A 22,728-nucleotide genomic window follows, 5' to 3' on the forward strand; every position below is an offset into this window, starting at 1 on the left:
GAGGAAGATCGGCTCTGAGCTAACATCTGCCAATCCTCGTCTCTTTTTTGCTGAGGAAGACTGGCCCTGGGTTAACATCCATGCCCATTTTCCTCTACTTTATATGGGATGACACCACAGCATGGCTTCACAAGTGGCATGTCGGTGCGCACCCAGGATCCAAACCGGCAAACCCGGGCTGCCACGGGGAAGCATGTGCACTTAACCGCTTGTGCCACTGGGCTGGCCCCCCTGATATCTTCTAATTAGTGTAAAGAAATGCAGCAGGAAACTCATAGCGATACAAGCCCACCTTAACAAACAAGAAAAAGCCCTAATAGGCAACCTTAAATTACACCTAACAGAACTAGAAAAAGAAGAACAAACAATGCCCAAAGCCAGCAGAAGGAGAGAAATAATAAAAATCAGAGCAAAAATAAATGATATTGAGACCAAAAAAACAGTAGAAAGGATTAATGAAACAAAGAGTTGGTTCTTCGAGAAGATAAACAAAATAGACAAACACTTAGCCAGGCTTACTAAGAAAAAATGAGAAAAGGCTCAAGTAAATAAAATTAGAAATGAAAGAGGAGAAATTACAACGGATACCATGGAAATACAGAGGATTATAAGAGAATACTATGAGAAATTATATGCCAACAAATTGGACAATCTAGAAGAAATGGATAAATTCTTAAACTTATACAACCTCCCAAAATTGAACCAAGAAGAAATGGAAAATCTGAATGACCAATAACAAGTAAAGAGATTGAAATAGTAATCAAAAACCTCCCAAAAAATAAAAGTCCAGGACCAGATGGCTTCTCCAGTGAATTTTACCAAACATTCAAAGAAGATTTAATACCCATCCTCCTCAAACTATTCCAAAAAATAGAGGAAGATGGAACACTTCCTGAATCATTCTACGAGGCCAACATCACCCTGATACCAAAACCAGACAAAGACAATACAAAGAAAGAAAATTACAGGCCAATATCGCTGATGAACATTGATGCAAAAATCCTCAACAAAATATTGGCAAACCGAATACAACAATATATTAAAAAGATCATAGACCATGATCAAGTGGGATTTATACCAGGGACTCAGGGATGGTTCAACATCCGCAAATCAATCAACGTGATACATCACATCAACAAAACAAAGAATAAAAACCACATGATCATCTCAATAGACGCAGAGAAGGCATTTGACAAGATACAACATCCATTTATGATAAAAACTCTCAATAAAATGGGAAGAGAAGGAAAATACCTCAACATAATAAAGGCCATATATGACAAACCCACAGCCAACATCATACTCAACGGGGAAAGACTGAAAGCCTTCCCTCTGAGAACAGGAATGAGGCAGGGCTGCCCACTCTCACCACTCCTGTTCAACATAGTACTGGAGGTTTTGGCCAGAGCAATTAGGCAAGAAAAAGGAATAAAAGGAATCCAAATAGGTAACAAAGAAGTGAAACTCTCACTATTTGCAGATGACATGATTGTATATATAGAAAACCCTAAAGAATCTGTTGAAAAACTATTAGAAACAATCAACAACTACAGCAAAGTTGCAGGGTACAAAATCAATCTACAAAAATCAGTTGCATTTCTATATGCTAATAATGATCTAACAGAAAGAGAGCTCAAAAAGATAATACCATTTACAATTGCATCAAAAAGAATAAAATACCTAGGAATAAATCTTACCAAGGAGGTGAAGGACCTATACAATGAGAACTACAAGACATTATTGAGGGAAATCCACGATGACATAAAGAAATGGAAAGATATCCCATGCACGTGGATTGGAAGAATAAACATAGTTAAAATGTCTATATTACCTAAAGCAATCTACAGATTCAATGCAATCCCAATCAGAATCCCAATGACATTCTTCACAGAAACAGAAAAAAGAATACTAAAATTTGTATGGGGCAACAAAAGACCCCGAATAGCTAAAGAAATCCTAAAGAAAAAGAACAAAGCAGGAGGCATCACAATCCCTGACTTCAAAACATACTACAAAGCAATAGTAATCAAAACAGCATGGTACTGGTACAAAAACAGACACACGGATCAATGGAACAGAATTGAAAGCCCAGAAATAAAACCACACATATACGGACAGCTAATTTTAGGCAAAGGTGCTAAGAACATGCAATGGAGAAAGGAAAGTCTCTTCAATAAATGGTATTGGGAAAACTGGACAGCCACATGCAAAAGAATGAAAGTGGACCCTGTGCTATCGCCATTTACAAAAATTAACTCAAAATGGATCAAAGACCTGAAGGTGAGACCTGAAACTATAAAACTCATAGAAGAAAATATAGGTAACACACTATTTGACATTGGTTTTAAAGGAATCTTTTCGGATGACATGCCTACCCAGACTAGGGAAACTAAAGAAAAAATAAACAAGTGGGACTTTATCAGATTAAAGAGCTTTTATAAGACAAATGAAACCAGAATCAAGATGAACAAACAACCAACCAGCTGGGAGAGAATATTTGCAAAACATACATCTGACAAGGGGTTGATCTCCATAATATATAAAGAACTCACACAATTGAACAACAAAAAAACAAACAAGCCGATCAAAAAATGGGCAGAGGAAATGAACAGACACTTCTCCAAGGAAGATATACAGATGACCAATAAGCACATGAAAAGATGCTCAACATCACTAATCATCAGGAAAATGCAAATCAAAACAACACTAAGATACCACCTCACGCCTGTTAGAATGGCTGTAATCACCAAGACAAAAAACAACAAATGTTGGAGAGGATGTGGAGAAACAGGAACCCTCATACACAGCTGGTGGGAATGCAAATTGGTGCAGCCTCTATGGAAAATGGTATGGAGATCCCTCAAAGAATTAAAAATAGAGATGTCCTATGATCCAGCCATCCCACTACTGGGAATCTATCCAACGCACCTGAAATCAACAATCCAAAGAGGCTTATGCACCCCTATGTTCATTGCAGCATTATTCACCATAGCCAAGAAGTGGAAGCAACCTAAGTGTCCCTCGACTGACGATTGGATTAAGAAAATGTGGTATATATATACAATGGAATACTACTCAGCCATAAAAAAAGACAAAATCGTCCCATTTGCAACAACATGGATGGGCCTGGAGCGTATTATGTTAAGTGAAATAAGCCAGAAAGAGAAAGACAAACACTGTATGATCTCACTCATATGTGGAATATAAACCAACACATGGACAGAGAAAACTGGACTGTGGTTACCAGGGCAGTGGGGGTGGGGGGTGGGCACAAGGGGTGAAGGGAGTCATATATGTGGTGATGGAGAAACAAAAATGTACAACCCAAAATTTCACAATGTTAGAAACCATTAAAACATCAAAAAAAAAAAAAAAAAAAAAGAAATGCAGCAGATTCTTATATATTGATTTTTTTTTTTTTTTTTTTTTTTTTTGCTTCCGGAAGATTAACACTGAGCTAACATCTGCGCCAATCTTTCTTTTTTTTGTTTTTTGTTATGTGGGTTGCTGCCACAGCATGGCTGACTACTGGTATAGATCTGCACCTGGGATCTGAACCAGGAGCTGGGGCCAGCAAAGCAGAGCACGCCAAACTTAACCATGCCATGGGGCCCACTCCTATTGATTTTTTATTCTACAACTTTGCTATGTTTGTTTATTAATTCTAATAGCATTTTTGGTAAAATATCTATTGTTTTCTCTATATAATATAATGCCATGTGACAATAGAGACAATTTTAACTGTTTCTTTCTGAATTGGATACCTTTTTTATTGTCTCCTTCTCTGGCTAGGACTTCTAATTCCATGTTGAGTAAATGTGTGCATCCTTATTTTCTTTCTGATCTTAAAGGAAAATATTTTAGCTTTTTACCATTGAGTATGATGTTAGCTATGGGCTTGTAATATATGGCCTTTACTATGTTGAGGTATGTTTCCTCTATCCCATTTTGTTGAGAGTTTTATCATGAAAATATGTTGGATTTTATCAAATGCTTTTCTGCATCTTGACATGATAATGTGATTTTTATCCTTCATTTTGTCAATGTGGTGTATCACATTGTTTGATTTCTGAATGTTGAATGATACTTGCGTCCCTGGAATAAATATCACTTGATCAGGTGTATGATACTTTTGTTTTTTTATTGTGGTAACCCTGGCTTATAACATTGTATAAATTTCAGGGTTACATCATTATACTTCTATTTCTGCATAGATTACATCATGTTCACCACCCAAAGATTAATTACAATCCATTAGCACACACATGCACCTAACCATCCGTTTCACCCTCCTCCCTCCCCCCTTCCCCTCTGGTAACCACCAATCCAATCTCTGTCTCTATGTGTTTGTTTGTTGTTGTTTTTATCTTCTACTTATGGGTGATACTTTTAATGTATTGTTGAATTGGCTTTGATAACATTTTCTTGAGGATTTTTGTATCTATATTCATCAGGGATATTGGCCTATGATTTTCTTTTCTTGTGGTGTCCCTGTGTGATCTGGGTATGAGGGTAATGCTACCCTCATAAAATGAGTTTGGAAGTATTTCTTCCTCTTCTGGTTTCTGAAAGAGTTTGAGAAAGATTGCTGTTAATTCTTTGAATGTTTGGTAGAATTGACCAGTGAAGCCACCTGTTCCTTGAATTTTATTCATTGGGAGGTTTTTGATTACTGATTCAATTTCCTTACCAGTCATCAGTCTTTTCACATTTTCTATTTCTTCGTGACTTACTCTTGGTAAGTTGTGTGTTTCAAGAAATTTATTCATTTCTTCTAGATTGTTCACCTTGGTGTAAAGATGTCATCATCATGATGTCATGAGAGAATTCCTTTGTGTCTCCCCTTTAATCTACAGTGAGTAATACATCTGTAACCCAAAAAATGCTACATTCAGCAAAGCTGCCAAGAACATATGATGTAGAAAGGAAAGAGTCTTCAATAAATGGTGCTGGGAAAACTGGACAGTCACATGCAAAAGAATGAAAGCAGACCATTATCTTACACCATACACAAAAATTAACTCAAAATGGATTAAAGATTTCAATGTAAGACCTGAAACCATAAAACTCCTAGAAAAAAACATAGGCAATATGCTCTTTGACATCAGTCTTAGAAACATCTTTTTGTATATGTCTCCTCAGGTGAGAGAAACAAAAGAAAAAAGTAAATGAATGAGACCACATCAAACTAAAAAGCTTCTGCACAGCAAAGGAAACCATCAATAAAACAAAAACATGATCTACTAATGGGGAGAAGATATCTTCAAATTATATATTCAATAAGGGATTAATATCCAAAATATATAAAGAACTCATACAACTCAACCAAAAAAATGGGTTGGAGAGGATGAGGAGAGAAGGAAGCCCTCACACACTGCTGGTGGAAGTGTAAATTGGTGCAGCCACTATGAAGAACAGTATGGAGAATCCTTAAAAAATTAAACATGGGGCCCAGGTGAGTGGCGCAAGCAGTTAAGTGTGTGCACTCTGCTCTGGTGGCCCGTGGTTCGCAGGTTAGTATCCCGTGCACGCACCACCGCACAGCTTGTTGGGCCATGCTGTGGCAGCATCGCATATAAAATAGGGGAAGATGGGCATGGATGTTAGCCCCGGGCCAATCTTCCTCAGCACAAATAGAGGAGGATTGGCATCGGATGTTAGCTCAGGGCTGATCTTCCTCGCACACACACACGCGTGTGTACACACGTGTGCACAAATTAAACATAGAAGTACCATATGATCCAGCATTTCCACATCTAGATATTTATCCAAACACAGAAAACACTAATTCAAAAAGATATATGCACACCTATGAGCATTGCAGAATTATTTACAATAGCCAAGAACTTGAAATCCACCTAAGTACCTATCGATGGAAAAACGGATAAAGAAGGTGTAATATATATTATATATATTACATCTGTATGTGTGTACCTATATGTAATTACATGTTAGATATATATATAATATGTATATTACATCTGCATATATACACATTACATCTATATGTGTGTATATATATGTAATTAAGTTATATATAAACATAATGAAATACTACTCGGCCATTAATAAGATGAGATGTTTCCATTTGCAACAACATGTATGAACCTTGAGAATATTATGCTAAGCTAAATAAGTCAGATGGAGAAAGACAAACACCATATGATTCCACTCATATGAGGAAGACCAAAAAAAAAAAAAAATCCACCAAATGCATAGATACAAGGAACGGATTGGTGGTTACCAGAGGGGAAAGGAGATGGGAGGAGGGTGAAAGGAGTAAAGAGGAAAATTTTTATGGTGACAAATGAGAACTAGACTTTTGGTAGTGAACAAAATATACAGAAGCAGAAATATAAGGATGTATACCTTAAGTTTATATAATGTTGTAAGCCAATGTTACCTGAATAAAAAATAAAATTTGCTGGCATATGATTGTTTGTAGTAGTCTCATGATACATTGTATTTCTGTGGTATCAGTTGTGATGTCTACTCTATCATTTCTGATTTTATTTATTGAAGTCCTCTCTTATTTTTGTGGTGAATATATCTGAGGGTTTGTGAATTTTATCTTTTCAAAAACCAACTCTTAGTTTCATTGATCTTTTGTATATTCTTTTTTATTCTCTATTTCATTTATTTCCACTCTGACTTGGGTGTTTTCTTCCTTTTACTAAATTTAGGCTTCATTTTTTCTTCTAATTCCTTTAGTGGTGAAGTTAGGTTATTTGAGGTTTTGTTTCTTGACGTAGGCATTTATCACTAAATTTTCTTCTTCAAACTGATTTTGCTGCATCCCATAAGTCTTAGTATATTTTATTTTCCTTTTCCCTAAGGTATTTTTCTAATTTCTGTTTTGATTTATTCTTTAATCCATTGGTTGTTCAGTAGCATGTTGTTTAATCTCCAAATAGTTGCTAATTTTCTAGGTTTCTTCTTGCAACTGTTCTAGTTTCATATCATTGTAAATAGAAGACGTTCTTAATATGACTTCAATCTTCTTTTTTTTTTAATTTTTGCTTATTGCAGTAACATTGGTTTATGACATTGTAAAAATTTCGGGTGTACATCATTGTACTTCTATTTCTGCATAGAGTACATCATGTTCACCACCAAAATACTAATTACAACCCATGACCACACACACGTACCGAATTATTCCTCAGCTTTTACTAAGACTTTACTGTCATAGTCTGCATACCTCCTCCTACCAGAAATTCAGAACTAAGAAACATTTATGGTAACAAGGGTTTTAGGCTTTCATTAGTTTTATAGTACTACGGTAAGAAAAACTCACATTTATTGTTTTACAATAAAACAAATTTATTATTTAAAGTGTTGTAATTTAGGTGTTCAACAAGGTCACGCTATGCTAAAATCCAGGGGTTCCTGGCAAGCTGCATACCTTCTGATATTTCCAGTACAGTATATGTTTCCTTGTCTTTTCCATCATCTAGAGACTGTCAACATTCCCTTGTTGCTTATCACCTTCCATATTCAAAGCCCTTATGTTAAAAACATCCTTACATAGACACATCTCTCTCTGACCATGGCTTGAAAGTATCCTCTACTGGTAGGAGCTGATGTGAATATTTTAAGACTACTTGGATAATCCAGGATCATCTCTATGTTTTAGCTTCTTAATTTAACCACATCTGCAAAGTTGCTCTTGCCATGTAAAGTAACAAACACAAGTACAATAGATTAGGACATTGACCTCTTTTATAGGCTTTTCAGAAGCCTACACATTGCTCCTGAAGTATGATTTACATGTACACTCTCTAAGTAACAAATATCCAGCTCTTGTATGTTTTAGGATAATGATTGTTGATTAATGATAATGACCATGTTAACCTTATTTTAGCACATTTAAATAAATATTTCAATAAAATACATATTTATATAAACAAAAAATATCGAGCTAGTTACCTTGGATTACAATAAAAATCTATATAAGCATTTAAAAATACTATTTAGCCTTTATACATACTAGTTGTATTATTTCCTCTTAAAACATATAATGGTTTAGTATCCATAGAATATTCCACAAAGCTACCTTAATTTCCTTGTTCCTTAGGGTATATATTCTGGAGTTTGGAGATGGAGACAACACAGAATAGAACAAACACAGCAAATAAAACAAGATGTGAGGAATCAGGGCCTAGCTTCAGATAGGCAATGGTACCTGTCACAAAAAAAATGTCATCAAAACTATGAAATAGGCATGCAAGTTGAGAGGATTTTTACAACCCTTGTGATAGAATTCTCAGCATTGTATTGAAAATAGAAATATATGACAATCCAGTGGACACTAAACAGAAAAGTAAATATATAACCCCAATTGTTATAGTGACATCAATGATGATATGAGTCTCCTAGTAATAAATTTTCAGCAGAGAGGAAATATAACAAAACAACTGTGGGAGTTGTCAGGAGCCACAGAAAGCTAAAGAAAATGTTCCAGCTGAATATAAAACCCCAAAGATTCCTCCAGTGAACAAGGAAGCAACTGACATCCTCAAATAGACTCCCCTGCTCCTGATGATGTTATAATGAAGTGCATACTAGATGGCTACATAGCAGTCATAAGATATGGACATTAGAATAAACAACTCAGACCTGGCAAAGTGAATAACCAACAAGACTTGTAATATGCATCCTGGAAAAGAAAAGATGCTCCTGTGGGATAAAGAGTTCAGAGTGAAATTTAGAGCTGTAATTAAAATGAGGAAAAGCATAATGAAATGATAAATTCTTCCAGTAGAAGTACATGGGGAAATGAAGACACTGGTCCGAAGTGACAAGGGTGATAATAAGAAGATTTCCCATGACAATCACCAAGTAAATCACCAAAAACAGAAAGCCTTGTAAAACTTGGAGCTTCCCTGTGTCAGAGAATTCCATGAAGAAGAAGTCAATTCTGAGGTATTGCTGATCAGGTCCTCCACCCTAATTCACCTAATGTGGGACACACATAAGGTTCATGTTAAGCCTTCCTCACTTTCAAAATGATACCTTTTTTCTTCCCATAAGAATTCATCTCTGTTGTGCTTACAGGGCATGCACACTTTCACTCTCCCTAAGTGCATGTTAGGCTGTTATGTCCTTCTCAAAGTTTCACTCACAATATGTGTTAGAATGTTGAATGAGCAGATTACAGAGAGAATACAAAGTGGTATTCTTTTATGGGAGCTGATATTTATTAATAAAGTCCATATCTTTATAAAATTTGTCCTGAATCTTTAACTGAAATTTCAGAATAAAATTATTGGTACATCCAAGTCCTTTTTAAAACTGCTCAAATGGAAAGAAAGTACTCATTGAATTTTTGTGCAGTGATCTGTTTTTAATATTTAGTAACTATATATAGGAAGTAAAACCATTTTCCATTTAGTTTTATGATTAAATATATTACACAAAAGATGACAAATGAAAGATTATGGTACAAAGGAGATGTTAAAGTGAAATAAGTATATAAGTATGCAGGCATATCATTATCGTAGAAAAGTAATAGTGATAGATAACAAATAGGAGAAGATATAAAATATGGAGGAAAATATCCACATTTCAAACCCACAAGCTACTCATGCATGAACTCAAGCACACATCCTAACACCTCACATACACACACACAAACACTCATTTCCAGACTGTACCTCTATTGTTTTTATAGGAGAGATGGAAGTCCACCTTATAGAAAAATAATTTAAATAAAAGAGACTATAATAAGTAGAAACATATAACATCAATTCACTATAAAATCATTAAGAAATTAAGTATAGAAGATACATATGTTAACATAATAAAGGCCATATACAACAAACCCACGGTTAACATCATACTCAATGATGAAAGAGTGTAAGCTTTTCCTCTAAGATCAGGAACAAGACAAAGATGCTCACTCTCCCATTCTTAGTCAATGTAGCAGTGGAAGTCTTAGCTACAGTGATTAGTCAAGATTAAAAAATAAAAGACATCCAAATAAGAAAGAAAGAAGTAAAATTGTAGTTATTTGCAAATAATAAGATCTTATATACAGAAACACTCAACCAAAAAACTGTTGAAACTCATCAACAAATTCATCAAGATTGCAGGATTTAAAATCAACATACAGAAATCAGTTGTGTTTCTATACAGCAAACAATTTGAAAATAAAATAAAGATAACTATTCATTTACAATAGCATAAAAAACAAGAAAATAGGTAGGAATAAATGTAACCAAGGAAGTGAAATATATATACACTGAAAATTACAGGAATTTGATGAAAGAACTTGAAGGAGACACTAATAAATGGAAAGATATTCAGTATTCATGGATTGAAAGACTTAATATTGTTAAAATGCCCATACTATTCAAAGTCATGTATAACCTCAATGCAATTCCTATCAAAATTTCAATGGCATTTTTACAGAAATAAAAAAAAAACTAAAATTAGTATTCAACCACAAAAGACCCCAAAGAGCCAAAGCAATTGTGAGAAAAAATTACAAAGCTGGAGGCATTACACTTCTTGATTATAAACTACACTGCAAAGCTACAATAATCAAAACATTATGGTAGTGGCATAAAACTAGATACATAGACCAGTGGAACAGAATAGACAACACAGAAATAAGTGCTCAAGTATATGGAGTCAACTAATGTTTGACGGGTGAGTAAAGAATACTCAATGGGAAACAAATAGTTTCTCCAATAAACGGTGTTGGAAATCTGGATAATCAAATGAAAAAGAATAAAATTGGATCCTTAAATTACACCACTCATAAAAATTAATTTGAAATAAATTATAGAGTTAAACACAAGACCTGAGTCCATACAACAGCTGGAAGAAATCCTAGGGGAAAAGCTCTCTGGCTTTGCTCTTGGTAACAGTTTTTTGGCTGTGACACAATAAAACAGGAGCCACAAAAGGAAACATCAACAAGTGACACCACGTGAAATTAAGGAAATTACTTCATAGTAAAAGAAAAAAAATCAACAAAATGAATAAACAACCTATAGAAGTATTTGCAAAATATTAATATTCTCTCTATTAATGAAAACCTTTTGGTATTGAAGGTCCATGTTTTCAAGCATTTTAAGGAGCTTGTTGAGGGCTGCAAAAACTTATGCTAAGCCTTTCACTGAGAGTTTTCTGGAGGGATCTTTTTATTTTTCTCCTTCTGCAGTTTTTTTCTTTTTTCTATTCCTTAATATCATCCTCATCTACACCAAGGTTAAAGCTTTTTTGCCATTGCAACCATGGTCTTGTTTATTTTTGCAACTTCACCTTGGTGAGACCTTTGAAGTCATGGACAAGATGCTTGAGTGTCTTCTTCCAGACGTCCTTCATATGCATCTTGGTGACATCATCCCAAGCACAGGCAAGGATCTTGATTTAGTCATAGATGTTATAATCCTTCCATAATTGCATCAGTGTTTTCTCAGTGTCTTCTTCACTATCGGCAACATCCTGGGCAAAAGTCATACTTAGTTAGTAGGGCTTAAAAACTGCTATAAACTTTGATCCATTTGTTGGATCAAAGAGATAATGTTTGGAGGGAGAAACACTGCTTTGATTTTGGAATGAAGATTACCAATAAAAAGACATTGGGGAGCATTATCAACAATAAGCAAAATGCTGGAAGGTATGTTATTCTCCAAGCAGTACTTCTCCATTTCACTGGTGTAGCCATTCAGAGGCATCTTGGAAGAGGAACTGAATCATCCATGACATTTTATTGCTCTTGTAGCACACTCTCACTGTGTACTTCCTGACATACTTGAAGGTCCTGGGGTTATTACTGTGCAAAATCACAAAGGGTTTCAATTTATAGCCTGCAACATTACCTCTAAGCAACACTGTTAACCTGTTGTTAAAAGCCTTGAAACCTGGCATTGACTTGGTCTTCTTATGGGTGAAAGTCCTTTCAGGCATCTCTTGCAGAATAGGGAGATTTTGTCCATGTTTAATATTTGCTCTGGCAAGTAATTTTTCTCCACAATCAGCTTATCTAGAGTTTTTGCGTGTGTTGAGAGGGTAGGAGGAACAGTTTGACTTTACTTGTGTCATCCCTTCCTGAAGGCAGCTCTGTCCACTGCCAACAGCATGTTGTGGCCTGTGATTTCTCACTTGGAGGAAAGTAAGAGTGTGTGAATGAGTGCCTGCATTCCTCAGATGTGCAAGACATTGCCAAAGAGACCCATTTTTTTTTTTTACCCCATCCAGATTATTGAGTCTTGAGTTGCATTACTAGGTGGCAGTGAGAGGCTGAGAGAACATCAGGGCTCAGAATGGAAGATATCAAAGCAATGAGCATCCTACTAACTACATTGAAGACTCTATTGGAAGGCTCTCACATGAGCTTCCTAGACACCTGCTGTGAAAATCCAATCACTGACATACAGGTACCCCTGATGCATGATATGCCTCATCCACATACACTCCCCCCTATGGCCAGCTCCTGTATACCCCTGATGATGGTGAGAGTGAGCTTTTGCAGATGGTGAGTGATTGGATGCAGAAAGCTGGCCTAAATCTGTGGGCCTATAATGGACCACAAACTCAAGCATTTAGCACCGCCCTTGGAAAAGCAAAAGTGAGGCTGTCAACATCCAGACTGAATTGACAGAAGTGAGAGAGGATATACAGCCTTAAGAATTCTATCACAAGTGGAAGCAAAAAGTATGAAGCAGACATATCCATAGAAGTCTGAGAAAGCCTCCAAATCCTAAAAAGGGCTAATGGAAAGCATTTCTGTCCTGAAGTAGTCAGAAAAACTAGAAGAGGTAGTTGTTACTTCATATAAAAAGACAGCAATGCAAGATGTCAAGTAACAAAAAAAAATCAAGGAAACATAGGACGTCAAGGAACACAAAAATTTTCCACTAACTGACCACAAAGACATGGAAATCAGTTACTTACATAATAAAGAATTCAAAATAGCTGTTTTAAGAAAGCTCAATGAGCTCCAATAAAACACAGAAAGAAAAATCAATAAAATCCAAAATCAATATTAAAACAAAATGAGAAGTTGGACAAAGAGACAGAAATCATAAAACAGGACCAAATGAATTTTAAAGCTGAAGAAAACAATGAATGAAATTTAAAAATGCAATAAAGAGCATCAACATCAGAATGGATTGTGCAGAAGAAATAATCTGTGAGTTAGAAGACAGGACTTTAGAAATTATACAGTCAGAGGAGAACAAATTAAGAAGAATGAAAAAAAGAATGCATAAAGTCTATGTGAACTATGGGGATACCATGAAAATAAAGAAGTTATGAATCATTGGAGTCACGTAGGAGAAGAGGAGAAAACGTAAGAAAGCTTATTCGAAGAAATAATAGCTGAGAACTTCCCAAATCTGAGGAAAGATTTGGACACCCAAGTTCATGTGCTCACATGTCCACAAACAAATTCAACTGAAATTGATTTTATCAAAGACAACTAATAAAACTAACAACTGTATAGAGAGAATCTTAAAAGTAGCAAAATAAGAGAAACTTGTAATTTACAAGTATAACCACATAAAGCTCTTACTGGATTTCTTAGCAAAAATCTTACAGGCCAGGACAGAGTGAGAGGATATATTCAAAATGCTGAAAGGAAAAAAAAACAGCCAACCAAGATTACTTTATCTGGCAAAATTGTCTTTGAGAAATGAAGGAGAAAGAAAGACTTTCTCAGACAAACAAAAGAAGCTGAGTGGTTTTATCGCCTTTAGACCTGCCTTACAAGAAACGCTAAAAGGAGTACTTCTAGCTAAATTAAATTGATGCCAATTAGTAGCATGAAAACGTATGACAATAGTATACAGCATGTTGGTAAAGGCAATTATGTCACCAACTTCAGATGATAATGCAATTTCTGAAAGCACAAGCTCAATCACAAACACCTGCCAGGCAAACACTTGAAGATTCTTTACATTTAAACAAACAGATGTTATTGCAAGAATATTCCAATTTTATGTGAAACTACCAGCACAACCCTGAATATGGTCGACTTCTAATGGCACCATCAATTGCCTTTCCTAGGTCACTGCTTCCAGAAGTGCAAGGTCTACCTTTTCTCCTAGTCTGTATCAGCTACACATTCTAACCATACGTATTCCTTCTGTTGAGGGTTCAAGTGTTCACTCCTCGAGACCTTCATTCTTCACAGATTGGTACCAACAAGCGATGCAATGAAGTCAAAAGTGTAAAATTATGAGACAGGAGTGAAGATAACAATTAAATAGACATCAGGCATTGGAGACTGGGTGATTCTGAGTGTGCATGAGTGCTGTATACAAATCGCAGTGTTTGGTTGACTTCTTTCAGACTAAATAATTTTTGCCTGTTTTAAACTTTAGACAAATGGAAGCATACAACTCTGATTTTGTCTTACATTTTTTGCTCCATTATACACAAAAAAATTATGTATGTGGATAATGTATAGACATAATTGGTTCATATTCTTTGGTGTACATGATTCTATGTTAGGAATATACAACCCTTGATCTATTATTTTTATTTTTGATGAGCATTTCAGATATTTCCATTTAGGAAGTTATATAAATAATATTACTATGAATATTTTTGTGTATATCAATATGTTAATTCAATTTTCTGTTTGTGTTTCCATGATGACTAATTATGTTGAATTTTACTTTTGAGAGGATCAGACGGAAGAAATTAAGCGGAATATGTTCTCCTCACCCAATGGCAGAATCACACTTAAGGTGCAAGCTAATATTTTCCATGCCCAGATCAGGACATTGTTTAAAAATTGGGATATCAATTTGCTAGCTGCAACTGGGGAGACAAATGCTGCCACTGATTTCCTAGAAATAGAGAATCTCTCATTCAGTGATTCTTTACATATTACATTCTTTTAAGAAAGTAATTCTTTCCTTTAACTTTGAAGTTTTGATTCATAATCAGGATGCAACTAGTTGATTCTGTGAACATTCTTTTTTATTACTCATTTGTTATGAGTAAAAAGATAATGTGAAGCAATCATAGAAGTACTTCTGCAATTCCTGACAACTTAAAAAAGTTTACAAAGCCTACTGGGTGAGAGAATGTCACTCTTATCCAGTTGAGAGTGCGTCTGTGCCATGGGATGAACATAGAATTCCAAAAAAGATTTCCAAGAAGCAAATAAACATTGAAAATTTCCAAATTCACTAACAATGAAATAATTACAGTTTCAAATGTCAAGCAGCAATATTTAGCCACCAAATAACTACTGGTTTTAATGACGGTCTCCATGAAGCTGGGAAAGAAGAGAGAAAGACTTCTCTTCCCACAGCTGATGTGTTATAACACAGTGAGATGTTATAAGAAATCAGTTTGCACTAGATATTAAGGGCTTTAAAATCTTTATATGCATCGAAATGGAGATATTAATTGAAATTAAATAGCCTTAAACCAATTAGAATATAGATGATTATTTGAGAAGTGTATAAGATTTAAATATTTATGTGCACTTATATTGTAACAATCTACTTCAAACAACAGGGAAATATCTATAAAATGACTGTATCTTGACAAAATAGCATTATATGTTGAAAAAACCGTATTTTCTAAAGTACTTTACTGACTTATTGCCTTAGCTGGTGTTTCTCAAAGTAAAGCCTAAGAAAAGGACGTTTTCACAGTTTATGTACTTGACAAATTTATTCCTAGGAACATAAGTGGCCACTAAACCAAGTGAAACAATTGAGGGAGAAATGTCAATCCAAGGGTGTGTTAGTGATCTGGTTACTGCTGTGAGCAACTGTAGCTCATTGTTACTCAGCACCCTCTCAGGAGCAGCGTAAGATGAGCCTCAGAATAGTCTGTTGAAGATATGCAGAGCAGAGATTTCCAGCTGCTTTTATTTCCCATTGGTTTTCCAAGGTGGTTGTTAGCTCCCTCCCAGGCTAGTATTAACTCCTCCCTGCAGACAGTCCATGATGCGATATCCCAGAAAACCTAGAACGGAAAGCAAGTGCTACATGATGTAGTTAGCAAGTACTATCAAGGCTCAACTGTGCTCAACTGGCCCTGCAGCGACAGCCAGCACAGAAAGCTGAGCTATGAAGATGTGAGAATGGGCATGAAAGATGTCCACACACTTACAATTTTGTTCTTGTTCATTATAGTTTTTGGCTGGCTCCTAACAACATAAAATTTACTTTATTTTGGTGTATAGTTACATGAATTGTAACACATACATACAATGAGGTAATCACTACCACAATAAAGAGACAGAACAGTTCCAACACCACTAATGTTTCCTCAAGCTGCCCCTCTATAGTCAGACCCTCCCTCAGATCTGGCCTTTGTGTTCCACTGGTCTGTTCTCCATCCCTACAGTTATGCCATTGCAGTATGTCGTAAGTGGAATCGAATAGCATGTAACCTTTGGAGACTCGCTTTTTCACTCATCATTATGCCTTTGAGATTTACCCACCTTGCTGCATATACCAATAGTTTATTATTTTTATTACTGAATGATATTTCAGTATATGAATGAACCAGAATTTTTTTTAAATCCATTTACTCAATGAAGGACAATATTTTATACAACAAACACAAAAAGTGCTAAAAGTTAGATATTTATTAAAGGGCTTAGATAATTATCATTTTATAATTATATACAAATATTGAAAAAAATGCAATAACCAGCAGAAGAGAGCAAATTTAATAATTGGATGATGTGAGAATGATATGCAAGTGTGCTTTTTGTAAATACAGAATAACATCCTAATTAAGATTACATGGTTACAGTGTCAGTATTTAGCTGTTTAACTTAGGATACACTAGTTAGCCATTCTGTCTCAATATTTCATATAAAAGAGAAATTATTAATTGTTATCTTAGAGGTTTTTTCTGTGCAGAAATAATGGGTAAATTCATGTGATACACTTAGAACAAAAGGTAGTTGTGCCATCAACATTATCATCACCATAATTATCAACAACATAATTAGTATTATCATCATCGTGATTGATTACTGTTCCAAGACCTGGACAAATTGTTATCATTTCACTTCCAATTGTACCATAAAGAAGGAAATAGAAAAGACATCTTGGGGGTAAGGTGAATATGGTATGGTGAGTGGACACAGAAGTAAACAGTCAAATAATGGAGAAAATATGCCATAATTGGCGTGGATTCTGGAATACTTATCTCTATTTAAGAAATAAAGGAAAGAAATGCAAGGGAAATAAGGAAGAGAGAAAGAAAATGGAGAAGTTAGAGAATGGGAAGCAAGTAAGAAAGAAGGATGAAGTGAAGGATGATAGAATAAAAACCTACATAAATAAAAAGAAAATTATTTTCCATGCAAATGTGTTAAAATTCAGAAATAAATCAGACGTATACTTAAATTGATAAAATAGCAATTTAATGTTTTAAACTAAATTTAAACTGAAAAGAAGTTAAATTTATAAGTAAATACAAAGGAAGATATTTAAATTAAGAAAAAGAATTAAATTTAAATTTATTGCTAGATATATTTAAATATATACATAAGTTTATGTGAAATTTAAACTTTATAAATACAAAAAATGGGGATAACAATGGTGCTTTCTCTTAAATTTTCTGCTCCTGAATATGTAAGGATAACATAGTCTTCTTTCTTAACTTGGACTCTATGATAAGAATTGTCCCATTTGCAAAGCACTATCACTACTCTCAAAAATGTCATTACATGATTACCAATGGAAATTGTTTCTAATATCTTATACTCATAAATTTTCTTAACGGCTATTATGAGTGTAGTATTTGTAAGTCCATGTGAGAAATTAATCATTTAATTAATCAATTAAACTGAGTTCATAAAAGTATCCTACCCAATTCAAACAAATAAAGGAAAAAAATAACAAATTTGAAATTACCCATTTTCATTAAAACTACTAAAAGAATAATTGGAAAAAAATTCATGACTAGGAATTGTAATAAAGATCCACATTTTGAAATTATCTTAAAATTATCTTAATGAGGAATAAGACTGATGGTTAAGATGGAAACAAAATGAAAAACATTATCACTCTGAACCTGGGTCCTTTGATGCGATATTGAGTGGATGATTTCCACTGGATTGGAAATTGCCAAGACACTTCTCTGACATTTAGACCCATAGAGTATAAAATGTAGCATCCTGTGTAGCAGTGACAAAATCTAATATGTATCTACTAATTTTAAGACATATTTCCATTAACCAAATATTTTATATAATTTATTATGTATCAAATTCATTGATATTTCATACATTTACATCTTCGGGAATATTTTCCACAAAAAAAGTCTGTTAAGAGCCACCTTCATGTCTCTGTTTCTCAGGCTATAAATGATAGGATTCAGGCTGGGAGTTAAAAGAGAGTATAACACAGACATAAGAAGGTTCAATGAAGATGGTAATTTTGAGGTTGAACCTAAATATGCAATAAATCCAGACGAGAGGAACAAAGTCACCACAGTGATATGTGGAATACAAGTGGAGAAAGGTTTGGCCCTGCTTTTTGCAGAAGGAATTCTTAGGACAGTGGAGAAAATGTGAACATAGGAAACAACCATGAAAATGAAACATACGAAAGCAAAACAACAGCCAGCAATAATAAATACATATTCCAGAATTTGATCCCCAGAACAAGCAATTTGAAGCACTGATGGAACATCACAGAAGAACTGATGTACTGTGTTGGGTCCACAGAAACGAACAGAGAATGTGCCTGCAACGTGAAGGGATCCATAAACACACCCACTGAACCATGATGCAGTCACCATCTTCACACAGGTGCTCCTATTCATGATGACCTCATAGTGCAGAGGGTGGCAGATGGCAGCATAGCGATCATAGGACATCACTATGAGGATGGCATACTCTGTGCCAGCAAAAAAAATGAGAAGGAAAACCTGTGAGGAGCATCCCAGGAAGGAGATGGAATACCTGTTGGTCAAAGAGTTTATGATGGATTTGGGGATAGTGACAGAAATAAAACAGATGTCAATAAAAGACAAATTTTTCAGGAAGAAATACATGGGGGATTGGAGACGCTGGTCAATGGTGGTAAGGGTGATAATGAGGATGTTCCCCATCAGTGCTGCCAAGTAAATGAGCGAGAAGAATATGGCATAGAACCTCTGTAGCACCTTGCCATCAGGGAATTGCATGAGCAAGAATTCTGTTATCATGGTCACATTGGTTAATTTCTCAAGCATAATGGTGGTTGCCTGTGAAAACAGAAGAAATATCATGATTTTTTTATTCACTTGTATCCTTAGTATCTTTCTCTTTTTGTTGCTTCTAATATTTATTGATTCTACTCTCTTCTCAAGGATATTTTCATGGTTATGTAATTAGTCTCTAAATCACATCTCACACTCTATAATTTATTCAATTAATGCAAAATAAATTATATTAAGATAGACATTAAGAGCAGGCTATATTAATTTACCAAATGATAGCCTGGAATTTATGTATAAATGTAAAAAGATTACCTCACCTTTCCATAAATGAGGATTGTCGCATTATTTACTTTGATGGAATAGATTGAAAGAAGCGGAAAAATTTTGAACAGAGAACAGTAGTTAACTGTTGTCAATCATGCTTGGAAATATACTTTTTAGTTCCCTGTGACTGTTTTATTGATACATTTGAAGAAGTAGTACAAAGAATTTCTGATATCATTTATTTTTCCACCTTCCTCTAGCCTATTAGTATACGGAAGTGGGAAAGATCAGAACTAAATATTCTCTTTGCAAGCTTTGTCTAATACAATGATAGAGCCTATGACAACAATATACATCATTTACGTGGTGAAGATTATCATGGGTACACAGGTTTCAAGTTAAGCAGATAATATATGAGCTATCTTGAATAGTCAATAGAATCCTAGAAGTAGACACAAATTCTGCTCTGTCCATATCAATTTGTCCATGTTCAAATTTGTTCAGAAACAAGTTTATTACACAATAGTTTCCTTCAAGAAGGATCCACGGCTGCCATGCATCTAATAAACAATAAAATAAATTTACCTACTTAGACACATCAAGAGAGATAGAGCAGCATTGGGAAGCTTATATTAGATGTATAAAGGTTTAGGGGAAATCCACTTACCTAATAGAAATCCAGCTTCTCTAATCTCAGGGGTCCATTCTTTGAAACACTGTGGAACTGACAGCTGAGAATTAGGCCAATAAAAGATGCTCTCTCACATAGGTAGTAAACCTGTATTACCTGTATCTTTTGTCCAGCAGGATGAACATTCCTGTTTAAATATTGCTATTGCTCTGGTTGCTAGTGCATTTACTGAGTGGCAGTCTTCTCTCCATAGGCAATCACAGGTTCAAAGCATGCTGCATTTTTGTGGGTGGTTATGATTGACTAATTAGAATGAGAGCTAATTATGTATATTGGACATGAGTTCTGCCACAACCTTGTGTTGTCATCACCGACACTAAGGATTAGAAATGCAAATATTTATGTCCGATTTTGTATAATTGTTATGCCCAAGGGGGTTTCCTGCTCTGAGACTTATCTCATGAATGGCAGGAATTATGTCAATAGACTGTTGTGAAACTTTACATTGCCAGGTAGTGGAATGATTTGAATTAATGAACTCATATCTGGACAAAAGTGATCAGCTGTGTCATTTTCCTTTACTAATTATTTTGATTTTCTTTAATATTTGTCATGGGCATAATATAATTCATTTCACCACACAAAATATCTGAGGTACAAGAAAATTGAGGAACAAATATCTTTTTTTACCCTACAGTTCAATTTCCTTTCCCAGGAAGAAACTCTTAAATCTTTTTCTGTATTCACTTATTTTCATTTCACATGAATTTGCAATGTACAAATGCAAAACATATACATAGACATAAATGAGATCTTACCATGGTTTGTTCAACCTGTTTACTTTTTGCTTAACATATTTTCTGGAAACTAATACTAATACTGTTACAAATTTTTAATCTTTGCTTTTTAAAGTTTGCATATATTTCTGAATATGGACATGAAAATTTTTTAAAACTTCTGATTTTTATTAAGTTATGAGTAAGTTGTAAATAAAATATTATGCCTAGGGGCCAGCCTGGTGGTATAGTGGTTAAGTTCACTTGCTTTGCTTTGTTGGCTCAGGGCTCACAAGTTCAGATCCTGGGCGTGGACCTACACACCGCTCATCAAGCCACGCTGTGGCAGTGTCCCACATACAAAATAGAGAAGATGGGCACAGACGTTAGCTCAGAGCCAATCTTCCTCAGCAAAAAGAGGAAGATTGGCAATGGATGTTAGCTGATGGTCAATCTTTCTCACACACACAAAAAAATTATACCTGTATTTTTGTACATATGTGCAAATATTTTTATAAAATAAATTTTTAATGTTATTTGTTGATCAAATAGCTCATAAATTTTTGTATGCCACCAAATACTCCTTCAAAAATATGTGGTGAATTTTTACTTCTGTTAACAGTATTATGTTTACACACATACTTGCTTGTAGAAGATATTTTCATTTACTGTAGCTCTAGTTGTCTTTAATACTTTTGTTGATGGGCCTGTTACCAAGAATATGGGTGGGCTTGAATCCTAGCTGCTTTCTGAGCGAAAGGAATGTCTTCCAGGACCTTGGTCAGTAAGATTGTAACTGGGACAAGGGTCTACTTCAAGGTCCACGGAAGGAAGAACTGTTACTAAGTTTGTGGATGAGAGTTGCTCCCACCAGGTCTCTGGGAGCTGTCCTGCCAGGGCATTGAGTAGGTCCTACATCAGGCAAGAGTGGCTCTGTTCCAAGGCTGAGTAGAGTGGGAATTGAGTCACAGGACTACTTCAATGTCCACAGTTGGGACCAAGGTCTACAACTTGTCTCCAGAGGTCCAGATGATTGTGACTTCTGGGCAGGCAGAACTGTCTCTGCACCATGGCTGAGTGGGGCTGGAGCTGAGTCTTAGGACTGCTTCAGGATCCACAGTCAGATCAAGCTCGGTGGGCCTGCTTTTAAGGGCAAGAATAGGTGTGGTTCTTTTCAGATCACTTGGCAGATTGTGCTTGTAGCAGGACCAAGGCCGAACAGGACTGATCTGAATCCACAGAGGGATGAGGTGTCCAGGGCATTTCTGAGTCTGTAACCAGGACCACGGAGGGAGAGCACACGACACAGGTTCAGACACACATGCCTTTGACAAAAGGCCATTCTCAAGCTTGGGCTAGACCTGAGTTTCACAACTTCCTACCTGGACCCCAAAGCTTACCCAAAGGCGCATTTAACAGTGGATGGCTTCTACATTGTTCTCGCTGGGGGTGGGTAGAAGTAGGGAAACTTCCTCTTCCACCGTCTTGCTCAGTAATATATTCTTGATGAAATTAAAAATGTGCTATATTTTGGAAGAAATAAATTTATAAATAAGAACAATTTTGTAGAGGAGGGGGTCATGTGGTACCCTGAGGGAGGCTGAGAAATATATGCAATGTTGAGAAATCCAGTATATTAGGTGAGGACTTCCTGCCTCCAATGGAGATTTTATTGAAGACAGTCAGAAATAGCATAGGTTAAGATCTCAGCTTATTTTGATACCCTCGCTGTCTGTTTTTAAAATCTGGAAAGATAGCATTTGCTTACCCTTCAAGTGAATATTTTTAGTACTAAAATATAGTAGATTGACAGAGACTTTAATGAAATAATTTCTCAAATTCCTTTCCTATCCTTGCACTCTTAAGTAATTCATAAAAATATTAGAAGAGCACATGGATTTCTTTTTATTCCTC

General features: G+C 35.3%; 1 protein-coding gene across 1 annotated transcript; it reads right to left on the reverse strand.

Moving 5' to 3' along the window:
• Positions 1 to 18,228: 18,228 nt before the first annotated feature.
• On the reverse strand, positions 18,229 to 19,176 carry LOC131399284 (olfactory receptor 14A16-like). The gene has a single exon (XM_058533456.1). It carries the CDS (start codon positions 19,174 to 19,176, stop codon positions 18,229 to 18,231), a length of 948 nt encoding a protein of 315 aa, XP_058389439.1.
• Between the last annotated feature and the right edge of the window lie 3,552 nt (positions 19,177 to 22,728).

The sequence above is a fragment of the Diceros bicornis genome, chromosome 37 (assembly GCF_020826845.1).
Source record: "Diceros bicornis minor isolate mBicDic1 chromosome 37, mDicBic1.mat.cur, whole genome shotgun sequence".
NCBI classification, from domain to species: Eukaryota; Metazoa; Chordata; class Mammalia; order Perissodactyla; family Rhinocerotidae; genus Diceros; species Diceros bicornis.

Excerpts from the sequence above, each read along its gene's own strand:
- LOC131399284 (XM_058533456.1), bottom strand. The coding sequence starts at position 19,176 with ATGCTTGAGAAATTAACCAATGTGACCATGATAACAGAATTCTTGCTC.